The 18335-nt window shown below is 43.7% G+C and overlaps 1 protein-coding gene across 1 annotated transcript in view; it reads left to right on the plus strand.

Moving 5' to 3' along the window:
- Window positions 1–18335, plus strand: part of ece2b (endothelin converting enzyme 2b) — a 144807-nt gene that overhangs the window by 84480 nt on the left and 41992 nt on the right. The window contains exons 9-16 of the mRNA XM_034168696.1: window positions 6023–6165; window positions 7221–7335; window positions 7473–7583; window positions 7707–7805; window positions 7903–7980; window positions 8538–8641; window positions 10830–10940; window positions 15080–15147. Coding sequence (XP_034024587.1) covers window positions 6023–6165; window positions 7221–7335; window positions 7473–7583; window positions 7707–7805; window positions 7903–7980; window positions 8538–8641; window positions 10830–10940; window positions 15080–15147 — 829 coding nt within the window. The remainder of the gene's footprint in view (window positions 1–6022; window positions 6166–7220; window positions 7336–7472; window positions 7584–7706; window positions 7806–7902; window positions 7981–8537; window positions 8642–10829; window positions 10941–15079; window positions 15148–18335) is intronic.

Below are 18335 nucleotides of genomic sequence, written 5' to 3' on the forward strand. Positions count from 1 at the left end.
TCGGGTGATTTAAGTCCTGCTGTGGCATGAACTCACACTTTGTCATGATTCTGACTGTGCATTTTCCGAGTGCTCCTCTACTTCATCGTTTAGTCCTGCTGCAGATTGCTATCCTCCATCCTCAGGCTGAAGGTACTTCTGAGATCACCATGGCAACCATTGGCAGTTGCTGTTGCTAGGCACCCCGTCTCTGCGGCAGTGGGTGGAGCAGGTGGTAGGAGGTGATTATATAATCGGCAGTGGAAATGTTTCCTGGCTGCAGACATGAACTGTTGGTGGTGATGATGACACAGAGCAGCTAAGTGGCAGATGAACCGGTTCTACCAAAGCAGACCAGAACAGAACATGACCAGTGAAGACATGGTGGTCCTGAAAACCAGGTGTATGGAGGTGGCTCAGGAACATGGTGGGAAGTCCAGTTGGGTTGAGGCTGAACTTCGCCAACTTCTGAATTCAGTTTATTGGAAAATTGTGTGTGTGTGTTTGTGCGCACATCCAGGTGTGTCTGTTATGTATCTCTGTTGTGTGTCTTGACTGTGACTGTGGTGATGTTGGTAGTCCACTTGAGATCATGAGAGATGAAGCTCTCCATGATGGAAATGGTATTGTTGAGGATGGTGTTTGGGGGCTTCCCGCTGCATGCGGACAGGTCACCATTGTGGATGAGGCAGATGACTGACTGTTGTGTCAACTTGTTCCCTTCAGCCAGAAGCTCCCATTTGATGGCATCATCAGTGGTGAGGTTTTGACCTTGAAATACACACTACATGGACTCAGACTCCACATTTTGCCTGTGAAAGATGATGTTATGGGGGACAGCTCCTTGGGGAACCATTAAAAATTTGAAACTGGGTTTGGCAATTCTCTCATGAGGCTCATAATAGCAGCTGTGCTAACAAGCCATGGATTACCAGCTCACTGTCATCTCAAGCTCTTCAGCTTTTATTGAAAAGGGCCGAGGCGGCGTGGCACAAAAAGTGGGCGGACACCACATGCAGACTCACAGGCAAGAAGTATGAGTAAAAAGATGACTTTATCGTTGAAGCAGGCCACAGTATGGTAGACAGGTAGTCAGGCAGCGATGCAAAAGTACAGACAGGGGTCAGGCAAAAGGCGAAGTCAAAAACAAGCAGGTTTCAAAAAACACGGAGAGACAAATTACAAGGGCTGAGGCAGAGCAAAACAGGACTTGGACCAAAAGGCTGGAATGTTGATAAGAGAACTAAGAAACTGGCAGCTAAGTGAGGGACTGTGAGGGCTTAAATCCTGGCAGGCTAATTAGGGGAACAAGGTGCACATGTGGAAGAATGTTCAAGAAGGGAGGCGCGGTCAGGTGAATCCAAGAGAAGGGAGTGATCAAAGATGAAACAGGCAGGTGCAAGAGTGGGAGTGGGAGGAAAAACCCAGTGGAGAAAAACGTGTCCAGAGACCCACAGTGTTAAAGTGAACAGAACGAGGGGGTGAACCAAGCAATGGCAAAAACAAGAATATCAAAGGCTATAGCTGAGGGAAACCAGGGATACAATAAACGATAACACAGCAAAACGACCTACAGACAATAAATGACAAGCAAACAAAACCAGATATTATAGATAATGCAGAAAACATAATAAATGATTGAACACAAAATAAATAACAAAATAAAACCCATGACTAACAGAACACAAACAGATAATAAGACATTGAATATAAATAAGAAACAAATCCAGAGAACTACATAACCCAGATCAATCAAAACAAACGGGCAAAAAGTGGAGACGGGGACAACTACAAAAACACGGGCCAGGGCTCATCCTGACATTTATAAACAGTCTGCCTGTCACAGGATCCAGCGCTCAAGCCTGAGAGATAAATCAAATTTTCTGCTTGGACAAACCCAGCTGAATGTCTTTAGTTTTGGTATGTATGCTGAGAACGAGGATGAGTGATGGCGAGCGGTTCTCGTTGTGGTGGGAAACTGGTAGCCAAGTTCTAAGCTTCACCCAGAAAACTTTTTGATGTACCCTTGTGCATGAGTGCTGGCTCTTCAGCAACCTGATGATGCTGACTTTAGTCTGTATGTGTTTTATTGGCCCACAGTCGATAGAATTTAACAACACAAAGTCCTCAGCCTGCTTGAAGGTACAACAAAAGTCCAAAACTTAACCAGCCCCTGTCGCCACCACCAATACATGCCACATGGTTTAGAACAAGGGGTCATCAAACCTGTTGGCCCTAGCTGTTGAGAGAGAGAAACCTGATTGCACAAACTGCTGAACCCCTTCCACACCCTCTGCTGTGACATCTCCAAAAGACAGTTGTGTTCTTTCGTTCTTGTGTGTGCAGCTGTTAAAGTATGTTTGAGAGATTTAACATCTTGTTATAATCCTTCCGCCGAACTGCGCTCCTTCCGTCTGAACTCGCTTTGTTCACTTCTTCTTTACTCGACTTGATGAGCTGCACATTGTGTTGGTGATTAGATCGCACCACATACCACGGCATTTAAGCGTGATTCTTAGACTACGGGCACTTATGTCCTTTGATCATATTGTATGAAAAACAGAAACAAGGGGAAATTTCACACTTTTATAGTTATCTTTACAATGAAAGTGTGTTAAGAAATTTGTTCTAGTAGTCTATGATGATGTTTTCACCTTTTTTCAGCATCATTATATGCAAATATTGCCGTTTTGTGCTTGTCCCACACCCAGACTTTTGATCTTCAATGATAAAAATGAATGGTAAAGAAACGTTTTTTTCTAATGTTTTAAAATATCTCTGAATAAAATATCAGTAAAATAATCAAAACATAATTGGGGTATTCAATGTCATACAATTGTTGTGATTTTTTTTTTAAACAAAATGTAGTTGTCCCACACTATTGCCGTAATTTCCACCACAACACTGTAATGTCCCTTTAAACAGTTTGTATGAAAGATTGTTTGTTTGGGTAGTTTCTGTGGAGATAAACAGTGACATCAGAGCACATGTATATAGCGCCAAATCACAACAAACAGTTGCCCCAAGGCGCTTTTATACGCTTTATTTACAAGGCCAATAGTGCCCGTAGTTAAAGAATCACCCTTAAGCGTGAAGGATTTTTTTTTTTTTTTGAACATTTCAAAATTGTCTGTGTGATTGCATGCGCCAGTGTCCTGTCGAGATGAGATGAACGTCGAGACGAGGTGCGTCGTGCTACTGTGCATGCGCACATTGCTCTACCCCGGACTTGAAGACGTCACCTATCGAGATGATGTAACTCGCTCGACGTGCAACTGCGCATGCGCGTTTTTTTTTTCTGTCAAGGTTTTTTTGTATTAATTGTATTCAGTGTATTTTTAGTCTAGTAAGTAACATTTTCTTTGTTTTACATTAGGAGCATAAATGTATGTATATGTACGAGGTCTCTTAGATAATAAACCGACCCTTTTATTATTTTTTTTAACTATATGGATTTGAATGACGTGATTACACCAATCATGCTTGAACCCTCGTACGCATGCGTGAGTTTTTTCACGCATGTCGGTGACGTCATTTCCCTGTGGGCAGGCCTTGAGTGAGATGTGGTCCCGCCCTCTCGGCTGAATTCCTTTGTTTCACACGCTGCTCGAGATGGCGCGCGTTGCCTTATCAAAATTTTTTCTGGACCTGTGAGGAATATCAGAGTGGACACTATTCGAGAAATTAAGCTGGTTTTCTGTGAAAAGTTTAACGGCTGATGAGAGATTATGGGGTGTTTCTGTCGGTGTAAGGACTTCCCACGGAGCGGGACGTACTGCAGCGCTTCCAGGCGCTGTCGTCGGCCTGTTTCGAGCTTAAAACATCCTAATTTAAGGCTTAATTCACCCAGGACATCGTGAGAGAACAGAGAAGATTCAGAAGAGGCCGGCATGAGGAATTTATGCGGACATTCCACTGTTTAAGGACATTTTTTTAATGAAAGACGTACGCGCAAATTCGCCGAGTCGTTTCCGTGACGACTCGGCAAATCTGTGTGCGCCGCGACAGGAAAAACACCTCCGTGTTGAAAACCATTTGTAGAATTCAGGCGGCTTTTAATGGCTTTCAACAAGTGAGTAACTGAGAAATTGTTTAACAGCTTGGGCATGTTCCAACTTGCCCGTTAAGATTTCCAACGGAGGTGTTTTTCCTGCCGCGACCCCCCGCGGTCGGGTCCGGCCCGACATGCGACTCTGCCCGCACGTTCTTTCATTACAAAATGACCGTTAACAATGGAATGTCTGAATAAACTCCTCATGCCGACTTCTTCTGAAAGTTCTCTGTTCTCTGACGACTAACTGCGTCAACAGAGCCTGAAATGTGGAAGTTTTCAACTTGAAACGGCGAGACGCTGCCGCCTCGAAGCGCAGATCGCCGTCAGGCGCCGTGGACCGTCCTTAAAGCGACACTACCAGACCAAAATCTCTCATCAGCCGTTAAAATTTTTACCGAAAACCAGCTGAATTTATTGAATGGTGTCCACTCAGTTGTGCCTTACAGTTTTGAAAAATTTTTTATCAAACAAAGCAACAGTCTCTGAGCCATTCCTAAACAATGAAAAAAATCGACGAGCGGGTGGACGACTCCTCACTCAAAGACTGCCCACAGGCGAATGACGTAACCGACAGGCGTGAAAAAACTCTCGCATGCCCACGAGGGTTCAAGCATGTCTGATGTAATCACACGTGATTCAAATCCATATGGTTTTTGAAAAAATAATAAGGTCGGATACTTTTCTAATAGACCTCGTATATTTTGCCTGTCGAAATAAGCTAACTCCAGGTTAAAAATGCTTATCGTTTTATAGTGAGTAGATTTTATACGTTACTATGTTCGGATGAACAATTTATACATTTACTTGCCCATCAAAATAAGCGAACTTCGTCAAGTAATTTTTTCAGTGCACACATATGCAATTATGCAAGGAAACTCATCTCGACGACACACCTCATCTCGACAGACTTATCTGTCGAGATGAGGTGCGTCGTCGAGATGGGCTGTACCAGTTAAAGAAGAGTTTACTCTCCATCACAACACAGGTCGTGCAAGTGCCTTTTCCGCTCTGTCAAATTGAAGCATGAAAATCATTAACACTGTTCAAGAAAATAAAATACACAATAGTGCAATTTAAGAGGCACTTTCCACCCTGTCAGCGGCAATTTTCTTTTTCTTTTTTTTTTTTTTAATTCATTAGACCAAATCTACAAAGGTAACGTCAAAGGAAAAAAAAGGAAGTCATATACCTGTCCAAAACATATCCAGCTTTCCACAGCAGACCTCTAAAAACAAGGGAACCATGCGACAGTTTGCGTGAAAAACTATGGCCATGCTCGTTTAATTGAGTTTGAAATCCTTAACTTAGCATGTTATATCAAGTGCTGCATGTGTGAGCAACCGGTAACGTGATGTGGAAAAAATGAAATAGTTTGCGGATGCACTATAGCTTTAACCCGGATGAGTTACTGATGCTCTGGTTGATGTGTCTTAGAGCCTGTAGGGGACATTTTCTCTTGTCCTAGGGAGTGATTTTTGCACTGCCTCAGGTTGCCCACTTTGATTGTGTCACAGTGCTTTGACACACCTCACCACCGAAACATTAGAATCTGCCCACTCAAGGAAAAAAAAACTTCTTAACTGATGTGGCAAACGTGTGTCCTCTGCTGCCGTGCGTCCTCACATATTGATTGTGTCTCAGCTGTCTTTGAAGCAAACAGCAGGGATCAGGATTTTATCTCGGCTGTGAGGTGGTGAAGTCTGTCCCCACACTGAGGATTATAAATCCCCCGGTTCATTTTAAAACCTCTTCAAGGAGGTGTGGCTCAGCTGTCACCTGTTTGAACCTTGTGTCCATCCTGATGTTCAGGACTTCAAGCTGCTCTGCTCTTTTTAAAGCACACTGTGTTTCATTTCCTCATCTTTGTGGTAAATAAAACAGGAAATGTCTCATTTCATTAAAAGTAAATTATGACTTGGCAGCTTTTCCTGCACAGCCACTAGGAAGCAGAGCTGTGGTGTGATGTTTGTGCTGTTGTTGTTGTTTCAGATGTTGGCTCCAGCAGTGGATTGGCTGGACTACCTGCTGTCCTCTTTGTCTCCTTTGGAGCTGAATGACAGTGAAGCGGTTGTCCTCTATGCCAGGGAGTACCTGCAGCAGGTGTCTGACCTCATCAACAAAACCGACCACAGGTTAGACTTGACAACTCACCTGGACAATCAGCCCAGGAACACAAAGTCACCTGAGACCTCACAGCTCAGAGTCAATCAAACTCACCTCCAGCCTGTGGACACGTGACGAGACATCCAGCTGGATGGTCACCGCTGCATCGACAGCAGAGGGACAGATGAGAGGAGAGAAAATGACAGGAGAAGAGAAGGGAGTAAACTGTAGGAGAGGAGAGAGGGCTCCAGGTGAGAGGAGTAGGAGTGAGAGCAAAAGGGGAAGCTCCTGCTCCATACGGCCGATCACCTGATTCATAGCCTTTCCAGTCTTACCGACATTTGGTTGTTCATAGTTGAGAAGAGAATCAGCCAGAAGAACCTTGTTCCAGCCTTGTACAGTTGCACACAGCACAGGGATTTGTGAGGACCGAGCCGTCCTCCTCACTGCGGTGGCACGAGGTGCAGGTTTGGAGGAACAAAGGTCTGATCCTTCTGTAAGTAGACTGAAGGTCACTAGACCATAGATCATAGGTGTCAAACTGATTCCAGAAAGGGCCAAGAGGGTGCAGGTTTTCTTTGTAACCACCAGCTCCAGTAGGTGATTTCAGTGATGAACTCTTCCCATCTGCTCAAAGTGATGTTCATCAGTGAAATCACCTGCTGGAGCTGGTGGTTACAAAGAAAACCTGCACCCTCTTGGCCCTTTCTGGAATCAGTTTGACACCTATGCCATAGATGGTGAGTTAAATGGTTATAGATTCCATGAGGAAACACCTCCTTGTCTGCCCCCAGAGTGATGACGACTCACTCTCTCACCGCCCTGTACAGCTGATGATTTAACTCTTTCAGCTGTGGCTGTCCTGTCAGTGAAATTTCAGTGTATTCCTGTCTTACGTTGTATTGTGTGGATTCCACCACACAAATGAAACATGAGACCAGCTGATGGAGCGAGGGCTACCACCTGGCACCAGGGTGGCCTCGTCACCAGCAGTAGCAGCAAACAGCCACCATATTAAAAGTATTCATGGATATTTTGTTGTTGGGTTCTGATCCGCTCACCAGAGCCACTCTGTTCTGTGCAGCCTCCTGAATAACTACATGATGTGGACTCTGGTCCAGAAGTGTGTGATGAGCCTGGACCAGCGTTTTGAGAATGCTCAGGACAAACTGCTGGAGAGCCTTTATGGAAGTAAGAAGGTACTTGTCACTGGCTATGATTATAACCGGCTGTAAGTCATTCTTATTGGTCACATCGGGTTTTTGGTGTTTGGAACCCAATCTAACAGAGAGTAAAATGCTTTAATTGCTCCTGATTGTCTCTGGTTTGGTTTCAGTCCTGCACCCCCCGCTGGCAGACGTGTATTGGGAACACAGATGACACCTTGGGGTTCGCTCTTGGAGCTCTCTTTGTTAAAGCCACCTTTGACAAACACAGCAAGGAGATTGTGAGTCACTTCTATCTGCCAAAGTACTCAGTCATGTGGTGTCTATGGGACAGCTACGTCCTTCTGGCTCGGATTGAATTTGTCTGTGTCCTAGCTGTCTCTGTACCTGTCTCTGTGCCTCAGGCCGAGGAGATGATTAATGAGATCCGCTCGGCATTTAAAAACTCTCTGGATAGGCTCAGCTGGATGGATGAACAAACGAGACATGCTGCCAAAGAGAAGGTAGACGTACAAGTGGACAGACATGTAGAGAGGCTGCTAATGAGAAGGCAGGCAGGTTGACAGTAATGTCCTCTGGGATTTGTTTCTCCATCATTAGGCAGATGCTATCTATGATATGATTGGTTTCCCGGAATTCATTCTGGACCCCAAAGAGCTGGACGATGTTTATGACGGGGTAAGTGACAGCTGACAGTGACAGCCGCTGCCGATCTCTTAACCGATGAACATCAGCCATCATCACTGTGTAACTCTGTGGGTGGGTGCCACTGGCAAGTTAGCTGAGCAGGTCCAGATGGGTACAGTACCTCCAGTCTCTGAAGACTGTTACAGTCGGTGGGTGTTTTGTGAAATTAGGCCCTCCTGTCTGAGAGGAGGGCCTGTCTGAGAAGAACATTTCTAATGAAACTGAACAGTGGTTGTCATGTCAGTTAGAAACATCTACTCAAACCCAGAGGGTCCATCAGTGTGTTGTCCTCAATGGACATCTGAAAAAATAGTTTGGTAATTTGTTCTTTTTTTGTGCACAGTTTGGGCGAGTCGCACCTTCATGTTGCACCTTTTAACTGTACAATTGCATGTGATGAATAAATTTGAAAGTCCTGTGAGGCCACGCCTACTGACAGTGTTGGCTCTGAAGAACTCACGAAATCTGAAGTCCAGTCACATTCAACTAAAATTCCAAATTATTGTAACCTGCATCACTAAAGAAGATCTGATCTTATTGTGTTCTAGTATGAAGTGTTAGACGACAGCTTTTTCCAGAACATGTTGAACTTCTACAACTTCTCAGCCCGAGTGATGGCCGACCAGCTGAGGAAAAGTCCAAACAAAGACCAGTAAGACCGGCAGCACAACTTTATCATTGCCACAACAACCCCACAGACCAGCAACACAACAACATACAAAGACCAACAACAACCCCACAGACCGGCAGCACAACTTTATCATTGCCACAACAACCCCACAGACCAGCAACACAACAACATACAAAGACCAACAACAACCCCACAGACCGGCAACACAACTTTATCATTTCCACAACAACCCCACAGACCGGCAACACAACTTTATCATTTCCACAACAACCCCACAGACTGGCAACACAACTTTATCATTACCACAACAACCCCACAGACCGGCAACACAACTTTATCATTTCCACAACAACCCCACAGACCGGCAACACAACTTTATCATTTCCACAACAACCCCACAGACTGGCAACACAACTTTATCATTACCACAACAACCACACAGACTGGCAACACAACTTTATCATTACCACAACAACCACACAGACTGGCAACACAACTTTATCATTACCACAACAACCACACAGACTGGCAACACAACTTTATCATTACCACAACAACCACACAGACCGGCAACACAACAACATCCAAAGACCAACAACAACAACACACAGTCCGGCAACACATCTTTATCATTACCACAACAACCACACAGACCGGCAACACAACAACATACAAAGACCAACAACAACAACACACAGTCCGGCAACACATCTTTATCATTACCACAACAACCACACAGACCGGCAACACATCTTTATCATTACCACAACAACCACACAGACCGGCAACACAACAACATACAAAGACCAACAACAACAACACACAGTCCGGCAACACATCTTTATCATTACCACAACAACCACACAGACCGGCAACACAACAACATACAAAGACCAACAATAACCCCACAGACCAGCAACACAACTTTATCATTTCCACAACAACCCCACAGACCGGCAACACAACAGCATACAAAGACCAACAACAACCCCACAGACCGGCAACACAACTTTATCATTTCCACAACAACCCCACAGACCAGCAACACAACAGCATACAAAGACCAACAACAACCCCACAGACCGCCAACACAACTTTATCATTTCCACAACAACCCCACAGACCAGCAACACAACTTTATCATTACCACAACAACCACACAGACCGGCAACACAACTTTATCATTTCCACAACAACCCCACAGACCGGCAACACAACTTTATCATTTCCACAACAACCCCACAGACTGGCAACACAACTTTATCATTACCACAACAACCACACAGACTGGCAACACAACTTTATCATTACCACAACAACCACACAGACTGGCAACACAACTTTATCATTACCACAACAACCACACAGACTGGCAACACAACTTTATCATTACCACAACAACCACACAGACCGGCAACACAACAACATCCAAAGACCAACAACAACAACACACAGTCCGGCAACACATCTTTATCATTACCACAACAACCACACAGACCGGCAACACAACAACATACAAAGACCAACAACAACAACACAGACCGGCAACACAACTTTATCATTACCACAACAACCACACAGACTGGCAACACAACAACATACAAAGACCAACAACAACACACAGACCGGCAACACAACAACATACAAAGACCAACAACAACACACAGACCGGCAACACAACAACATACAAAGACCAACAACAACACACAGACCGGCAACACAACTTTATCATTTCCACAACAACCCCACAGACCGGCAACACAACTTTATCATTACCACAACAACCACACAGACCAGCAACACAACAACATACAAAGACCAACAACAACACACAGTCCGGCAAAACATCTTTATCATTTCCACAACAACCCCACAGACTGGCAACACAACAGCAACCACACAAAGGCCAACAACAACCCCACAGACCGGCAACACAACAGCAACCACACAAAGGCCAACAACAACCCCACAGACCGGCAACACAACAGCAACCACACAAAGGCCAACAACAACCCCACAGACAGGCAACACAACAGCAAAAATAGAGCTTTGATTTTAGTCAGAGCTGGAATTGGCTTCACACTGGTTGATGCCCGCTGGACTACAGGCGGAACAAAACATGGTGACATGCAGACTGTTCCATCGTGTACATCTGAGCTGGTGTTGTTGGAAAACGGTAGCCTGACTCCTCCTCTCCTCCCTCCTGCAGGTGGAGTATGACTCCTCCCACAGTTAACGCCTACTACATGCCCACAAAGAACGGCATCGTCTTCCCTGCTGGGATCCTTCAAGCTCCGTTCTACGCACACGACCACCCAAAGTCAGTCTGTCCACCTCTTTGTCCACCTGTCTGTTCCATATTAAAAGTAACACCATCTGTTGTAGAATGACGCGATTTAAGCAGACTGATGCTCACAGGCAAACGAGATTCTGTTCAGGTTTCTGGTCTCAGGCTTCACACGGATTGTAAATGTTTTGATCACTGCAAAGTCATTTTTCATTCATCTGTGACAGAGGGACTCTGGCTGCAGCACTCAAGAAGCTGAGTGAGGAATCGGAGTGTCTGGGTTTACGATGGTCCTGGATCCACACAAAAATCCAGGCTTTCAGTGACTTCCTGGACTCATCCACCAAAAGTGTCTCTGTATGTAGTCAAAGTGTTGAACTTGTGGAGACATTCACTGATCTCAGCTGGGACATTCATGTCTCTGTGTCCTAGGCCTTTGAGATCCAGAGACACCCGGGAGGACCTTCTGGAGTCATGAGGTCACAGCTCAGAGGTGTCTCTATGGTCCTGGGCCTCATGTACAGCATAACGGCATGAAAAAGGGACCTAAAATATGCACATGACAAGTAGACAGCCAAATGCTTGCACATGTAGGCGAACTGTGAGCCATGTGTACAAACATTTTGGAGTTGGTGAAGTGAAGCCAGGTCGTCGGAAACCTGTGCGGTGCATGTGCTTTATTATAAATGAAAAATTAGCGGGTTTTCTTGCAATAATCAGCCATGATTATTAGATTAGATTAAACTTTGTCCACCTCACTGGAAACTTGTCTGTGGTTCACCACAAAAAAGTTTAGACAATCACAAAACATGACAGTTAATATACAATAGATAAAATTACAATAAATAATGGTTTCATAAAAATTCATCCAATTTCATGTACTGCATAACTTCTGCATAACGTCACTAGCACCTGTTCAGTAGACTGACTGCATTAGGCACAAATGACCCCCTATACACCTTCTTTGTTGCAAAAGGCATTCTGTAACGGCGCCCCGAGGGCATCAGTTCAAACTCCTCGAACAAAGGATGGTCCTTGTCACTGATGATAGATTTCGTCATTCTCTGCAAAGCTGCCTGGTAAAAAACATCCAGTGACTTATCCCATGTGGACTTTGCAGTTGTCACATATACAGTAACAGGCGCTGTCCAGCACCACTGCTGCTGAAGTGTAGATGTCAGTGGAGGATGTGACTGATACCTGCACTCAGCTGGAGAAGGTGTGAAGCCATCAGTGTGGCTGCTGCACGCGGTGATGTGTGACGACGCGTGGCTGACGTGCACGCTGGTTTGGCATGCAGGTGACACCCAGCTCAGGTCTTGCTTGTGTTAAGAGATGGTGGGAGCAGCCACCAGCCTACTGTTGTTACATACAGTAGTGTTCAGAATAATAGTAGTGCTATGTGACTAAAAAGATTAATCCAGGTTTTGAGTATATTTCTTATTGTTACATGGGAAACAAGGTACCAGTAAATTCAGTAGATTCTCACAAATCCAACCAGGCCAAGCATTCATGATATGCACACTCTTAAGGCTATGAAATTGGGCTATTAGTAAAAAAAAGTAGAAAAGGGGGTGTTCACAATAATAGTAGCATCTGCTGTTGATGCTACAAACTCAAAACTGTTATGTTCAAACTGCTTTTTTAGCAATCCTGTGAATCACTAAACTAGTATTTAGTTGTATAACCACAGTTTCTCATGATTTCTTCACATCTGCGAGGCATTCATTTTGTTGGTTTGGAACCAAGATTTTGCTGGTTTCCTAGTGTGCTTGGGGTCATTTTCTTGTTGAAACACCCATTTCAAGGGCATGTCCTCTTCAGCATAAGGCAACATGACCTCTTCAAGTATTTTGACATATCCAAACTGATCCATGATACCTGGTATGCGACATATAGGCCCAACACCATAGTAGGAGAAACATGCCCATATCATGATGCTTGCACCACCATGCTTCACTGTCTTCACTGTGAACTGTGGCTTCAATTCAGAGTTTGGGGGTCGTCTCACAAACTGTCTGCAGCCCTTGGACCCAAAAAGAACAGTTTTACTCTCATCAGTCCAAAAAATATTCCTCCATTTCTCTTTAGGCCAGTTGATGTGTTCTTTGGCAAATTGTAATCTCTTCTGCACGTCTTTTATTTAACAGAGGGACTTTGCGGGGGATTCTTGTAAATAAATTAGCTTCACACAGGCGTCTTCTAACTGTCACAGCACTTACAGGTAACTCCAGACTGTCTTTGATCATCCTGGAGCTGATCAATGGGTGAGCCTTTGCCATTCTGGTTATTCTTCTATCCATTTTGATGGTTGTTTTCCATTTTCTTCCATGCGTCTGTTTTTTTTTTTTTTTTTTTGTCCATTTTAAAGCATTGGAGATCATTGTAGATGAACAGCCTATAATTTTGTGCACCTGCGTATAAGTTTTCCCTCTCCAATCAACTTTTTAATCAAATTACGCTGTTCTTCTGAACAATGTCTTGAAGGTCCCATTTTCTTCAGGCTTTCAAAGAGAAAAGCATGTTCAACAGGTGCTGGCTTCATCCTTAAATAGGGGACACCTGATTCACACCTGTTTGTTCCACACAATTGATTAACTCACTGACTGAATGCCACACTACTATTATTGTGAACAGCCTCTTTTCTACTTTTTTTTTTTTACTAATAGCCCAATTTCATAGCCTTAAGAGTGTGCATATCATGAATGCTTGGTCTTGTTGGATTTGTGAGAATCTACTGAATCTACTGGTACCTTGAAGTCAGAAGTCTGTGGATATGTGTATCTGCCTATGACTAGACTGTTGCTTAGCCACCATAATCATGGCAATCCCATGCACAACCCCTCACACACATTCCATACACACACACACAGACTGAGCAATCATTAGTTTTGACAAAATTTCCTTTTAAAGTTTACAAGCTATATGAGAAACATGGAGAATTTTCAGCCATGTTGGATGAGGAGCCAGAGAGAGACACCAGCCAGCAGATGTCACTGTGGCCCTCTGCTCTGATTGGCTGTCACTGTGTGTTTCCCAGAATCCCTGTTTGGGGGCTTCCCCACATGATCTATGATGTCACTATCGTAGAGTGTGTGGTTTGTTACTGTCGCTGCCATGAGTAGTTCAAGTCCATCTGTTCTTTAGAAAATTTACCCTTCAGGTAAATGTGAATTTTGATCACATTGGTAATATCATATTATGAATTCCCTATTTCAAGGCTAATAAATAAAATTCTACTGGTGCCAAAGAATTTTTTTTTTTTTTATGCTTTAAATCTTAAAAGGCTTAATGGTCCTGTACCTTTAAGGAACATATAATGTGTGTCACACACCGACATGCAACCTGAATATATCTCAACTTTTTTTATTTCATAAAAAAAGAAAGGCAAATATGACATTAGTAAATTACAGTGCTGAATCTGCAGGAACATCATCCACATAGTCAGGATGCCAGGGTGCTGCCATGTAAGGCGCTCATGGCACACCAAGGGGGGAAATTGGTGCCTTGATTTTCTGGTCTGACCAGGATTTGAACAGAGCAAAGATGACCATCACCTCTTTTAAAAAAAAAAAAAGCCAGATATGTGTGGGTGTGTAGCAACAGTGAACAAATATATAAATGTATACACACACACGCACACCTGTTGATTTCATAACTTGAGGTCGAAATGTTGAAGAGAGAGTTCAAAGTGAAGAAGATTCAAATGACATTTAATCTCACTTAATTTTGTTTTGATGCTATTAATGGCCTTAATGTAACTCTATTCTTCCTTTAACCCAAGACAGTTAAAACGGTGGTTGCCTAGCAACCACACTGTCAGAGGCAAACCAATCTCAAATGTCTACAAGATGTCCATCGGACGATGCTCGGGTACCCTGCTAGTTTTGATACATGTATTTATTTGTGTAGAACCACCAAACCTCATGTCGACACACTTTGCACAAACAGTAGGTTTCGACCCAAATCCAGAAGCACAACATTTCCAGTGAGGCCAATAGTTAGGACAAGAGTGAGTCTTATGGTTGTGTTGAGTTAGATGATGAGTACGAGCTGTGGATGCTGGTCTGGATCAAGCCTCTCCAGGGCCACAGGTCTCTGCAGACCCTGAATCACATGTTTGTGGCTAATCGTTGTCCACACAAACCTGTTGTGTTTGTGTGTGTTGACAGGGCTCTAAACTTTGGTGGGATTGGTGTGGTGATGGGTCACGAGCTGACACATGCCTTTGATGATCAAGGTGAGTTTATGGATCTCCATCCAGGACCTCAGAGCACCATTCTAATTCTTCCCACTCAAAACCTCAGCTGAAAAGCTTTTGGGTGTTTTGAAACATTAATGATTCTGATTGTTAGTTACTGAGCTCAGACGGGTTTGGCTGTTAAAAGTTGTGGTTTTGTGATATTTTAATTATCACACAGAATTGGAAAAGGTCAGACTTGGCTTCTGTGTAGCACTTTGGGTCAAATTATGAGGGCTTTGGTGCTCTATAAATACTTTTTCTAAATTCATTTTGGAACATACATTTCAAATGAAGTTGAACATTTTAAAGGAGTCGTGTGTACGCTGCCACTCAAATGTGTGTCAACAGGAAATTGAATTTGTTGGACTAAAGTCTGAATTGAAATGTGTGATAGTGCAATATAAATACATTCAGTTATATTCTGCTCTTTAGATTAGGAAATGCCATATAATGGGCGCACATACACACTAAAGACTTCCGCATTTGTTAATAGTTGCAATATCAAACCAGAGCACCGTGTGCATGAAGCACAGTCCTCCACCAACACTAGTTTCCAATTCCACAAAATTTTACCTCTGGAAAAAAAGATCAAGGTCAAAGTCCTGTTAGAAGTGACTTTTCATGAGCTAAATTAGATGTGATCAAGGAGGATATATTTAGTTCATACACTTGAAACAAAGGTTTTTTGTGGTGTTGTTAGGTTTTTTTTTCTGCCTTTTTTGGTTTCTGAATTCTTTTTCAGATCATTTTCACAGAACATTAGTTAGGGCCCCTTCACACATGATACGAATGTGGCCGAATTGCGCACCAAGCAGGAATCGTATGCAATGTGTAAAATCGTAGCTGCCTGCAATACCTCGTACGTGTCACTACAACTATTTGCACACACCAGCGGCTGAAAGACAGAGTGTGTGCTATGTGACACACACAAACATCTAACACTGCTCGCCTGATGCTTAGAATGTGTGGCTAGTCACGCTGTTAGCACAGCAACAGTCAGCAGACAAGCACTTTCGAGCTGGCGGTGAAATTTGTCTAAGTGCCCCTACAAGTGTGGCTTTGCAACACACAGCAACACACGTGGCGTGCAAGAGTGTCAGCTCCCCCCAAAATACATGTGGCGCATGTGAATCACACGTGTTGCACACACACACCCCCTGCTGCCACACATGTTGTGTGCTGGGGGGGGCGCACTTACATGAACTGCTGATATGTGTGTACAGATGGAGCAGGCAGCCACGTCAGAGCCACAGCGAGCCGCTTCCCAGCTGCTGACCAGAGACTCACTGACTGCAGCAAATGAATGACGGTCAGTGCACACAGAAACAGAGTGACATGTTGCTGTGTGCACTGAACTGGCAGGGGGTGTGGCCGCCAACTGTTGCAGCTGTTAATATCTCTGGTTCTGGACGTCATGGCTGGGGAACATGTACCATGTTTGGATGGACATGATCTAACAAATGTCCACTGTGATTCATGTGTGTCTGTTTGCTGTCCTCATGTGGACATACATAAAAACATAAATCGCTGTAGCGAGCGAGCGCATGACACACACATTGACAGGCTGCCCCAGGTGAAATGGACAGACAGATCATAACATGCAGCGGGCAATCTGAACCCACGTGAGCTCTGTTCTACATGACACGGTGTAGGTCCTGCGGCGCGCAATCCCCAGGACATGCGTGTGGGGTCGGACACCTGTGCAGGACCAGCTGGACACACCAGGGCCAGTAGATGTGTACATAAGAGTGCACTGCTTCATTCATGTCTTTTCATAACTGTACATCTGTGACCATGGGTCATCGACAGAGGAACAGACGGATCATACTTGTGGTGTTCGCCCGATAAGAGGGATTAAATAAAATGCAGTGTTTTTTTATGGTGTATGGTTTTATTTATTTATTTTTTTATATGTTTATCTCCTTGTTGATTTCAGGTATTTTCCCCACCTTTTATAGGACAGCGATGGTAGCACAGTGGTAAAGTTTCTGGCTGGCAGTCAGAGCTTTTATAAATTACAGGTTCGAATCCCATGGGTGGCATGTATTTTTTTTTTTTTCCACGGCACCTGTGTGATGTGGTTACACATACTCCAGCTCCTCGCACTCTGTTCCTGCTGCGACGGTTTTGTGCACGTTCGTGCACGACACTGTTGCAGCGGGATCATTCACGCCTGCTGACCACTTGTCCCTCCCAACGCCGGCTTGATGTTTTCGTGGTTTGCTCATGCTAGCTGTTTCACAGTGATTCGCCCTGATTCATACTTATTCCTACTATGTATGAAGGGGCTCTTATCTCTGCTTTGCACAATTTGTCGTTGCTTTTTGGCACTTGGTTTCCAACTGATAACTAGAAGACAGGCATAAAATTGGAGCATCCATCCAGTTTTGGTGGTGTAGGTAAAGCCATAAGAGAAAAATGAGCGTGACTGAGACACATTTGATTAAGACGTAATGTAAAATGTGCAGCAAATTGGATTTTTTTTCAATAGTAAATTCAAATGTCCACAAAATCCACAATCCGGATCAGATCCTGATTAAACATTGTCAGGTGATAGTGAGTGCCAGTCTGCACTTCAAATTCAAATATGAGAGTGATTGGGTCGTGTTTGATTAAGATGTAATGTAAAATATACAATAAATGGGATTTTCAATGTTAAATTTAAATGTCCACAAAATCTGTAATCTGGATCAGATCCAAATCAAACTTTGTCAGTTGATAAAGGACACCATCCTACATAACCCTCTCAAATATGAAAGAATTTTATCTTTTTTGACAGTTATGAATTTTTGAAACTTCATTCAGTATAAAAGAACAATTTTTCCTGACTTTGACCTTTGACCTATGACCTTGAAAATTGAATCATTCTTGCCTATCAGAATATGAATCCTCTGTAAACATTTCATGGCATAAAAAATCGTGGGCTCCAGGCTCACAAACAAAAAAATAAACTTTTTTCTTACCACTGTCACCTGTGTTCTTGCTCTGGGGGTTGGTAAGGTTACGTACGTACAGACTACAGTCTTCTGCATTTCTTAATACTTGCTGTATATGTAACGGCCGTACGTACAGACTAAAGTGTTCTGCGTTTGTTCATACTTGCTGTTCTGCGTATGTTAATACTTGCTGTATATATAACGGCCGTACGTACAGACTAAAGTGTTCTGCGTTTGTTCATACTTAAT

This window comes from Thalassophryne amazonica, chromosome 4, assembly GCF_902500255.1.
Source record: "Thalassophryne amazonica chromosome 4, fThaAma1.1, whole genome shotgun sequence".
Classification (NCBI taxonomy): domain Eukaryota; kingdom Metazoa; phylum Chordata; class Actinopteri; order Batrachoidiformes; family Batrachoididae; genus Thalassophryne; species Thalassophryne amazonica.